At 37.0% G+C, this 12,246-nt stretch overlaps 1 protein-coding gene across 2 annotated transcripts in view; it reads right to left on the bottom strand.

The window, feature by feature from the left end:
- The window catches only part of CHCHD3 (coiled-coil-helix-coiled-coil-helix domain containing 3), a 260,893-nt gene that overhangs the window by 229,890 nt on the left and 18,757 nt on the right, over window positions 1-12,246 (bottom strand). For both annotated transcript variants that reach the window (XM_090134009.1, XM_090134014.1), the window contains exon 3: window positions 585-669. In XM_090134009.1, the coding sequence (XP_089990135.1) occupies window positions 585-669 (85 nt within the window). The remainder of the gene's footprint in view (window positions 1-584; window positions 670-12,246) is intronic.

Genomic DNA, 12,246 nt, shown 5'->3' with positions numbered 1-12,246 from the left:
CTCTCACAGTAATTACAATCTCTACAGTCTCTGAAAAAAACACAACTAATAAAGTAATGGTTTTACAAAAGGGCTATGGTTTTGCAGGCAAACCACCTAACTACCGTACTTTGTATCTTCAGAGTGCTAAGACATTAAATATTACAGCAGTTGAAAACATTCTGCAATACAGAGAAATCTGAAATAACAATAACTACCATTTCTACTGCTGATTAAAACATACTTTTGATCAAACAGAAGACTTAAAACAGAGGGATTACAAGTAACCCACCTGTACAGTGCTCCCTACTGCTATCTTTCCAGTGATTTTTTTTTTAAAGAAAAAAGAGAAGTTAAGAAAGATTAATTTTAAAAGACAAAAGAAATCAGGTAAAAATTGATACAAAATGTTGACAATGTTGACTGTCAATTGATTTGCTGCTTTTTAATGTGTATTTAATATCAAAATTGGTTATACAAGCCCAGGGTCTTACTTACCATTTGTCTTGAAGGCACGAAATTTAACTGTTTATAATAAATAGATAAATAGCAGTAATCAAAACATTAAGTATGTTTGTTAATAACAGTATTTAAAACAAACAAACCTTCTCTTTTGAGCTTCAGAGTCTCTTCTGGCTCGTTCTAATGCCAATTCTTCTGCAATTCTTTTCTTTAGTTCTTCATCATTAACTACAATTAAAAGAAAATTAAATGAAGTGTTAACAGAACACAATATATTCCTAATTACAGGAACAACTGCATAATACATTATTTTGTTTTTTCCTATAAAGCGAAGTGCTTTCTTGTGATTTAACTGCCTTTCAAATTTTAATGTACAACGCTAGAGAGCCATTAAAAATTATACTTAAACAACTTTTCCACTAACAGTATCTTCTGAAAATTATGAAAAAGAGTACAGTCAAATTAAAGATGATATAGTTAAATTAAGGACATTTTTCTTAAAAAAAAAAAAAAAAAAAAAAACACTTATAAAGCAAAATCAGGGCAAACATCTGAGCTTTAAGTAGAAAAGACAAACATGCTTTTTTCTCATATGAAACAGAGGGAAATAAATTCCTATGTAATTAATCAAGTATTTTTATACACATATTTTTCCTCAACAACAGAGCATTTCTTTGTTTCTTATGTACCGATATTTTTAGTCTCTCTTGTTGGAAAAAAGTTTTTGCCTTAAATTCTTTATTTCACTTAAGCAGGTGGGCATGGAATAAGCATTTATTTTATTTTGACTCAGCCAGATGAATGAGGCCAAAGTCTGGGTGAGAACTGACACAGGAGGGCACCAAATTCTTCAAGTCTATGAATTAACTTTCCCACACAGAAGTAGTATAAGTACATATAGTATAAGATCCATTAATTCTACAAGCTTGAAAAACATCTAAGCCTACCAAAAGCCATTCAATGAGGCTTCTGTTTACAAAAAAAATAAAGAAAGAAAGAAAAAGCTCCCTTCATAGAATCATAGAACGGCTTGGGTTGGAAGGGACCCCAAGGATCATCAAGCTCCAACTCCCCTCCAACTCCAATAGTCAGGGCCACCAACCTTCATATCTAATACCAGACCAGGCTGCCCAGGGCCCATCCAACCTGGCCTTGAACACCTCCAAGGGCAGGGCACTCACGGCCTCCCTTCATCACGTTTTGATCACAGAATCATAAAGGCTCAATAAGATCATCCCATCTAACAATCAACATCTTCACCATGTCCACTAAACCACATTCATCCCTCAGTGCCTCATTAATACATTTCTTGAACACCTCCACAGATATCGTCTCCACCACCTCCCTGGGCAGCCTGTTCCAATGCATCACCACTCTTTTCGAGAAGAAATTTTTCCTAATAACCAATCTGAATTGATATTCAAGTGCTCGGTATTGCAAGCTACTACACTGATGCTATTCAATATGAACAATCTGTGCACCCATGAGCAACTGTAGAGATCAGAAATTTTGCATTGACTTCCTTCAACTGAAGCCGTAGCAATTAAACATTGTAGTAGACTTCCAGAGGAAAGGTTGTTTCAATCTGAACACAAACAAACCAACCACACATTTGGTTATTTTTGAGATAGTTTCGTACACTTTTCTCCATACAAAGGCAAATTGACATAAGTACAGCAGGAATAAAACAAATCAAATACAGTTAAGATTGAGCAGTGCTTGTAAATACTTGTAAGAATGAGCAATGTTCTCCATTTTCAGAAAATGCATTGGCTTCATAACCAAAAGTTGCACCAACTTTTGCTATTAACTCCTCAGACAACGTTGATTTGTAGAAGTAATTAAGAGTGACCTTTTATATATATAAAGTAACTCTACAGTACTTCCATCTTCCAGTACAGGCATCAGAAAAGTTTCTTTACTAGTACAAAGCAGATGGCTCAAGTTCCATTCTCTGGACCCACAGAGCAACAAAACATGTAGTCTCACTCCAAAAACTAAGATACAGATGTTCAATTGAAGGTGGTACAACCTCCTCAGAAATAGAAACCAAAACACAAGCTTAAGTAGCTATATTGAACGGTTGGACCGGATGATCTTTTAGGTCTTTTCCAACCTTGGTGATTCTATGATTCTAAGACAGCAACTGCATTTTAAGGCAGGAATCAATTGCAAGTTATAAAGCAGTGCCCTTACAGTTTGTGTTTGTATTATTTATGCATAGTGACAGCACTTAACAATTGTCGATAACCAGAAACTTGTGGAGATACTGGGGCAAAGGACAGTGAGACATCTGCCTTTCAGGTAATGCTTAAAAATAAAAAATAATTTAAAGATAGAGGCAAATCTGCCCAGAAGTGGAACATTTTCAATTGAGACTTCCTTAAAAGGTCAGGTTTGAGTCTATATATCATACATATTCCAGCAAAGTGCTACAATCACCAAACTAGCACCAAATTTAAGAAAAGACAACTTAAGTGTTAGGATTTGGGTTTTTTTGGGACAAATTTCTCAGCTGAAGAAGTGCTTTAGAGGATGCGTATTGATTGGAACACAAATCCGGGCAGTCTCCAATTCTGGTACTGCCTTTGTGGAACCAACTTTTTGTTTTACATTAGGCAGCAATCAGATTTTGTGAACCAAAAGGATGCACAAAAAAGCCAATGACAAACACAATCTCTGTGATACTGCCTTCAGGAATAAGTTTGATCTGCAAGCATTATCTATCCAGCATCATTAGCCCACGTTCCTTTTACAGTTAAAAGAGCCCAGTGTGCAATTCTCTCATCTAAAGTAGATGTTCATAATAACGAGCTTTATGAATGAATGAAGCAGCTTCATTGACTATGTGGGAATCTTGAGCAACTAATTCAGTTATAAGCACCCTAAGTAAAGCAGTAAGTACAGAAATCGATAGCAATTCTGCCAGACACAGCAAAAGCTTACTCAGATGATGGAGTTATAACAGGAAAGGACGAGGGGACACTTGTGAGCCTGAATCTGTGATTCTGTAAAGTGAGTTTCTGTAAAATTCACTCTGAAGTCAAATTATATATGAAAATGCAGAGGTAAATATATATATACATATTTTTTAAAACAGATTACTACTACAAACCCTAAAAGAAAAGGGGATGTGCATCTTGACTATCTCTACTGACTGCCATCACTGTTCCCCTATTTTCTGATCTGAGGTTACACGATTACATGCTCACAACCTCTGCTTGAGAGATACAGAGCTGTTGTACCACACGCGTACATTCCCAAGGAAAGATCAGATAGAACACTCACCCAAAGAGACAGAAAGTTTAGCCAAATATCAGGCAATCACAAGGATGCTGGTTTCGTACTGCAGCACACATTAATCTCCCCTGCACCTCAGTAAGCATCACAAGCCAAAACGAAGGCTGTTAAGGTTCTGTGTTTGTACACTTAGAAATGATTAAGCTGTCATAAAAGCAAAAAAAAAATTATTTCACATCACAGCTACCTTATTCACAGAACAATCTGAAAACCCATGATCAAGTGTTTCTTACTGCAGTTTTGTTCAACTCAGATACCTCAATATTTCACATTCTTTTAATACTGCACCCGAGAATACAGGAAACGTTGTGTAAGGATGCTGTTCACCAGCAGTTATATCATGAGTTTCATTGCTTTGGTGTACAAAAACAAACACAGGAACTTTAACAGACCATAAAATAGTCTTTAAAGTCATAATTAGAAGAGATTCAGGCATCAGCCAATAGAGACATTTGACCTTAACAATCAATTAGGTTGCCCATCGATCTGCCAAATCCTAATTGGGAATGAAAGTGGAGCCATAGATCACTCAACAGAATTATTGTAAGATATAATTAGGTAGCTCCCCAATGGGAAGTTTATGATTTTTCGGTAAAAAATTGCAGTTTTATTAGTAGGAGAGATTTGTTCTGGGGAAAGAAGCTTTTAGAAAGAAAAAAGTTAATTTATTACAATGGGGGTGAGGAAAAAATGGAACTGCTCTAGGCAAAACCAACCATTTCCCTGCAATGGGGATCTCTGCTCAGACTACAGGACGTTAAAACCAAACAGCTGGCAAGCTAGTGGAGAATATTACAATAAGGTAGGTGTAAGTCTGCAAAAATAAGTATAATCAGGACACAATAAACACACAACACCTGCCAAAAATTACTTAGCTATTCCTATCCCTTTAGTATTTCAAGTTCTTCAGGACACTGTAATCAATGCCAAACTCATTTTTAAGTGCATCCCAGAGAAGAGGAACTTGGAAGATTTTCAGACAACTATATTTACAAAGGTCACACTTAGCCTTAGTGCTTTGTTATGCTCCTAGAAGAGGGCAAAATGCAACTCTGCCTTTCACCAAATGTGCTAATGCACCATTCACATCATAAGACAATTTAGATAGATGGTCAGTAATGGGTACTATACTCTGAAAGCCATAGTGCTCTACCCAGAAATAACTCTGTCCTCTTAGCATGTGAGTTGTGGATGCTGATAGGTGTCTGATAAGCTGTATTCTCTCTGGGATAATGGAAATTGAGTACCACCAGCTGCACTGCCAATAGGCTCACTACCCTGCTCAGCTCTAGCAGCAGGTTGCACAGTGCTTAACAGACTGACCATCCTGCTTTGTGTAACATCACCACAGATGTGAACGCTGGTGTAAGAGTCAAGTTAAAACAAAGAGCTCTTGCCTGGAGCTTCACAAACCAAGCAATGATGGTCAGAGAACACCTGGCCATTTGGATGCCTCCAGATGAAGGAACCTGAGCTTTGACACCCGGCTACCTCCTCCTCTGAAATGCTTTGATATACTGATACGTATGTCTAATAGTAAGTCACAAACATAAGATGCATTTCCTCCCCTTCACACACAGAATTTATCTTGAGGATGAGCAAAGGTAAGTTCTAAACAAACCATTTCTATGTACTTCAGTGACATGCCAATATGTGTACTTGGTACATTGAGCTTTTTTAACACTCAAGACAAAGACTTAAGAGATCTGGAGAAACTATGAACTACAGCCAATATCTATCTAATAGTTAAAATCTGTGGCCATGCCCAACAGAAAGGAGAGAAAACTTCCAAAATAAAAGCTGCAGCACACTGCAGGACCGTTTTGACAAATACACAAGCAGACCAACAGTTATGCAAATGCAACAGCATTTCCACATCGATGCTATTTTGTTTTAATGAAAAAAAGGTCAGAATACCTCACTCATACAGATAGATATTGTTCTCTGTAATCTAGTGTAATATAATTGCTTTAAGAAAAAAAAAACCACAGAACTAAAGGAGCATACAAAGTAATTTACTTAACATTCTCTGTGTGTCCTTCAAAATCAGATGAAAAAATAAAACAAACATATTCACAGGGTCCGAAAGACTGAGTAGTTATAGCTCCTCAATCCTCACTGATTGCTCCTAGGGGTACTGAAGAGCTCAAGCATTTCCCAGTAGTTACAGAGGCTTCAGAGAAAAAAAAAAAAAAAAAAACACCTCCACCTTGGAACACTCAAAAGCCATCTACCAGCACCATGGGCCTAAAGCCAAGAGCTTTGCAACAAGCAAAATTTTTTAGAAGACAACAGCAACCCTATCTCTAGGTCTACTATAGATTGCTGTGTTAGGATATGCAACTCATGGATTTGGACAATATTTTCTTCCATTTGCTTTGTCCTTGTTGTCCATTCAAATCAAAAGATCTTGATTCTCTTGCTTAAAGCTGTTTTATAGAAAAAATATTTAACAAGATAGTAAAATATAGCAAGAAGGCAGCACCCAAAGCTGCAAACAACACACACTACTTGCAGCTTGAAAAAGGTTAGATGGAGAAGTGACAAATATGATACGGACAAATTAATCAAATAACCTCTAGCTTGCAGAGCTAGGAGTCTGCCCGTTAGTCTTGGGATTTCAAAAAAAAAAAAATCATTAATGGAAACAGCATTTACCATCAGGCACCTTAACTAAACCCTCTTGAAAGGGCAGGTGCATTAAGTTATTAAGAGACACTTAGGTTTGGTACAATCAAACATGTTTTAGAGAATGCTTATGAAAACAATATTCAGAGACTGAATTTACAAAATTAAAAAAAAAAAAGAAAGGAAAACCAGCAGATCTACTGATCTTTTTCATTCAGCTTTGCTAACAACACGAGGATGGTCAGTGAACAAGACATAAAGGCCTTTGTCATGCTGTTTCTTTTCAACACAGCCCTATCAAAACTTACAGAAACATCAGGGCATTAAGTTCCCGTTAGATTTAGCTGAAATAATGATACTCTATTCAGAAGTTATCAGAAGACAACGGGCAGACATATGGCACTACCACACAGCCCTTTCCCACTGGAAAAGGGCTATGTGTTCCTGATCTGGCAGGGAGACTGGATTCAATGATGCCCAATATTCTGTGAAATAATGGCAAGAAAACCTGAAATGACTAACACAGAGAAGACAGAAATTAATGCCAAACAGGCAGTTCAGGGCTTCTACTCACTCTTCCATAACACACTATTGAAAAGACTCACAGAAAATTTGATTGGGCAGTACTTAAAAGACAGATTTTGTGTTACTTGAAATGAACAATAGGCACCGTTTTCTTCAAATTGTTGAAGCCAAACTAAAATAAAGTAAAATCAAAAGGTGAGAAAAACACTGAAGAACACCAACAGGCTATAAAATATATAAAGTGGAGTCAGAGGATTTGGCTTCTATACCAGAAAGAATTCATTTTTTGTCCCCTACAAAAAATAAGAACATTCCCCAGTTACTACAGAATTTTTTGTGTTCACCTCTGTAGCACCTGGTATTGACAACAGAGCATCAGGCCATTCAAACCATTGATCTGTTCCAACAACGCATTTCTTATGTTCCTGCGTGCATTAAGGATGAGCATTAACCACCTCACTTGGGACAGCGCACCCTAAGGCTGGCTTCCACCCCATCATCTGTCTCAGGAGCTGGCAGGGCAACCACAGCTTTGTAGACATTAAAGTTAATGAAGATGTCACAAGGAAGATTCCTAACAGCACACTAACAGCCATAAATATTGAATCAGAAAGCACAGTGGCAACCTGATGGATTCATGACATCAAGCCATGGGCTTATAAATAAGTTATGAGTCTTCCGCGATTAAAACGTTTTCCCACCCATACTCCAATCAAATCTGTAACAAGCAAAGATAATATGCACATACCCTCGAATTATTCTTTCCACTTAATAAGCATTCCAGTTTGGACCATATCTAAATTCCACACATCACACAAATAACTATCAATATCAACAGCAAGCTGTCTAAGTAGTACAGCAGAGACAAAATATTTGATCTGTGAATCCATTTCTAACCAGGAGAAATCTAAATAAGGAACATGCAACTTGAGCAGCATACAATAACTTCCAGTAGACTAGACTGAAATAAGTGTTTATAGCATTTCTTATTCATTTAATCAAAACACTATAGCCTTTACTTGCATTCTCAAAGTTATCTCAAGTGACTGCCTAACCATGGACATAAAATCCCCAAAATAGGCTACGTGAGGTCCAGGTTAAAGAGCAATGGTGAATCAGGGCAAGGCAGCTTCATTCACACCTCCCCATACAACTGTGTGCACACAAGAGCTTCAGCTCAGAACCATCAATCTCTTAGGGATGTAAAGCTCACTGGTAGAATTACATATTTTAGTTTGCTTTGCCTATCAGTAACACTGTCAAGGAAATCTTATCCCAGATTTCTACACACATAAGTTCTGAAGGAAGTCATATAAATATTCATCGTACATTGAACAGAAAGATTTTTGGTTTTAAAACCAGTGTTTATGATTTCCATGACAATTAAGGCAGCAGAAAATATATTTTGTGTGCTCAACTTCAGTGGAATAACAACAACAACAACATTTAAAGGGAAATAAAAATAGTATTTTTGCAAGAGCCTGGGTTTGCTGGTAGCAGCATACAAGAAGTAACAAGTAACTGTTGTAAACAGTGCACTGGTCTTCCCACCAAACATTTTTTTAAATAATATACTTAAGCATAAACTCTGTTTTCAGACTCATACAAATTTAGCTACCAACACATACAGCAGCTCTTCCATTTCAATTCAGAATTACAGCCACTTCCAGCAATCAGGGATTCAGTACAAACACAGAGTGCGCCTCCAAGGACAGGATTTTGTATTAACTGTTAAATATTGGTAATGTGCAGCGATACCTAAGCAAGCTCACAGAATAATTAAATACAAAAAACAATGCAATTAAGTGTGCATAATTTAAAAGTATTTAATATTTTAGTTTCCAAAGGCGCTCTTGCATATATTACAGTATCTATTTTACAATGTAAATGCGGATATCAATCAATTTATACTCATTTAAATTAGCAATAAGCTGGTAGATGATCTAGAAATAACGAAGCAAAGTTAGTTACACTGTATTTGGAACATCTTCTTTTCAGTATTCCATTACTGTAACTTCAGCAGTAAATCCCAATAGTGAATCAGTGCAGACTTAATAAGGGTGGTCTGGAAAAAAAGGAGAGCGCTGAACTGCAAGGTTTTGCCTTATATTTCTTTCAATAGGTTTTTATCCGTGCTTACCAGATCTATTTACCAGTAACTAATTCCTGAGATTCATTCCCACTGGCTGAGCTCTTCTATTACGTGATTTTGTGTTGGTGCAATTCTTCCATAAGACTTCATAATTATTAAAAAAAACATATATATGTATGTGTGGATGCGTGCACAGAAAAAATTTCAATGCAACGTAGAAAACCCTCAAAAAAACTATAAGGGGATGTTTCATAGAATCCTAGAATGGTTTGGGTTGGAAGGGACCTTTCAGATCAATTAGTTCCAACCCCCTGCTGTAGGTAAGAACACCTCCCATCAGATCAGGTTGCTCAAAGCCCATCCAGCCTGGCCTTGAATAATGTTTATGCTTAGAATTTTCTTCAAACTTAAAATTATTTGCAGGGGAAAAAAAAAATCATCATGACAAAAGATTTCCTGTCTTAGAGAACTTAAATTATATAACACGTGGACAGATATGGGTAAATACTGCAAGAAAAGAAACATGAAATATGAAGTATCTATCTAGAAACACCCAAGAGCTAATACAATAAATAATTTATCACCAGTAAGACTGAATTTAAAAAAAAGCAGTTAAGAATTAGGTTCAACCGTGTATTTTCTCTAAGAATTCATGCTTTGTCAGTTACAATAAATCTTCATGTACTGATATAAATTCAAGTCATTATCTTTACAAAGTTGTGAATCTTTTCAACCAAGTTTTCTTAATAACCCACACTTCCCATCTGCCTCTGCAACACACACACAATAATTGGTTTCATCAGCTATTTAGCCATAAGCCAGTTTGTTGTTCTCTTCATTTAACATATTTGTGTATATATTAAATACAGAAGAATCACATACCTTTATGAGACTATCACTAGCAGCACATCCTTACATTTCAAGCAACAGGTGAGAGACTTGCTATTTCAGCTGTCTGCACTGGTACTTCCTACTATACATCAGCTGCTAGTGTTTTGTTGCTGAATACAATGGATAAAAGCATCAGGTTCCCATAACTCACCATTTAAAAAATAAACCAACACACTGTAGATGATAATGGGAAGGATTTTATCAGAATGCCTTCAATTGGATTAAACATATAGTGTTCTTTCAAGACAATTTAAGCTGTCTTGTTTCTGATCTTCATGCTCATAAGTTTACAGTGAAGTTATTTTATCTGACCATACAGGGAATTTACAGGTACTCCTATTTTCTTGGAGAAAATAAATAATCGCATCTAACTGTGTTCAAAGAACAATGTGAAATCTGAGAAGATTTGCTTCATTATTAATAAACTGCAGTGTTTTCTCAATACATGTGTCATAGAATGGTTTGGGCTGGAAGGGACCTTTCAGATCACCTAGTTCCAACCTCTGCTATAGGCACAGACGCCTCCCACCAGACCAGGCTGTTCACAGCTGCGTGCAGCCTGGCCTTGAATGCTTCCAGGGAGGGGGCATGCACAACCTCGCTGGGCAACCTGTTCCAGCGTCTCACCGCCCTCACAGTAAAGCATTACTTCCTAGTATCTAGCCTAAATCTACTATCTTCCAGCTTAAAGCTATTTCCCCTTGTCCTGTTGGTACCTGCCCTTATAAGAAGTCCTCCACAGCATTCCCATATGTTCCCTTCAGGTACTGGAATACCACTAAATACCACTTTAATATCACTAAATTTACATGGAACCCACAATTTTTGTTACCACAAATAATAAACTTGACGGTTATTGATTAAAGCCAGGTAATATCAAAAAAACTTCAATAAAAACAATCTTGTTTCACAAAATTAATACGATAGAATCAAGTGAACAATAAAGAAGCTGTGGTAGTCAGCCTTATCTGAATTCTTACTTGGGCAGATTGGGGAAAATAAAACACCTTAAATTATGTTATCACATGTATCTCAATCAATATCCTTTACCACTACATGGGACAGCACACTATCAGGTATAACTGTGTGTAACAGTGGAGTAAAAAGCACATAAACATCTCTCTAGTTTTACATTTAGAAGTCACCACTAACTGCAAAGAATTATAACTACTATTGCCCAGGCCAGCATTCTAGAATAGGACTGTCTGTACTGTCAAGGCTAAATAAATAGCACATTTTCATGTTCCATCTACATTGTCTTTAAAGAAGATTCTCCAGCTGTGATTGCAAACTATCAGCAACAATGAAAAGTCAATTTTAGTCAATTACAGCTCTGGATTGCAGTAGCTTTCAACAAGAATCAGATTCACGAAGTCGTTCATCACTCAGACGAAAAGCCCTCTGTTGAGAGTAATTTCACATACCTTTCCAGTGGTGGGAACACCAGCTCACAGTAGCTCTAGGCACTGGATTTTACTGTCAAATGTCTATGTGCCAACTGTCTGAGTGGCTGAGGAGCCCCTGCTTTTAAATATACGTGGATCAAAGCATGGGAAATGGGTACTGCTGCCAAACAGTAAGGAAAGACTTAATGAGTGACTGAATGGGATGAGCAGGAGTATGTAATGGGATAAAGACAGACTAATGTTGTTTTCTATTGATGTGTATCTCATACACAGCGTAAGTGACTATACATATGTAAAAGGAACTGTTTTTTTCCTCTTCAAATAAGTGTCTTGAAGTACATAAATCTATATTCATTTAACTTTCCATCCTAAACTGATTTTTGTGTTCTCCATTCACACCCATGTATTGATAACTTCAAATGATCTTAGCATGCTCTGTGATAGAGTCAGTCCTTCTCTAACAGCCACGAAGAGATTCAAAATGAAATGAAACTGAACACTCAATCAGGAAAAACAGGGCAAACACAATGAAAGATAACCACAGATGGATATTTGATGGTGGATACAGCTTTGTGATGATGACGACGATGCTTCAGCTTTCTGACATTCAATCCTTTCACAATTTCCAATTGGGAAAGCTCCCGGTGCCAAAGGAAATTCTCCCTGGTCTGCAAAATTAACAACCAGCATTATTTTCCTTAGTACTAAATCAATGATAACCTGGCTTCTTGTAGATTTAGGCCCCATTTCTCTCATAAGCACAGTAACCCTGTTTTCTTTCTGAGCGCTGTACGATTTGAACCAGGAAGGTGAATTCTATAACTGGCCCAAAGCTTTACATACAGCATCTCTGTATCAACTCATCAGCTGCACAGTACATTACAGAAGCATTCTGCCTACCTGTCCTGTAGTAGGACACAAACCACAGGTCTGCCAGTCTCCTGACGGTCACACAGTAAGTAA

The sequence above is a fragment of the Phasianus colchicus genome, chromosome 1, assembly GCF_987193195.1.
Source record: "Phasianus colchicus chromosome 1, bPhaCol1.hap1.1, whole genome shotgun sequence".
NCBI classification, from domain to species: domain Eukaryota; kingdom Metazoa; phylum Chordata; class Aves; order Galliformes; family Phasianidae; genus Phasianus; species Phasianus colchicus.
The sequence above is the reverse complement of the archived record's forward strand: the minus strand, read 5'-3'. Positions and strand labels throughout refer to the sequence as shown.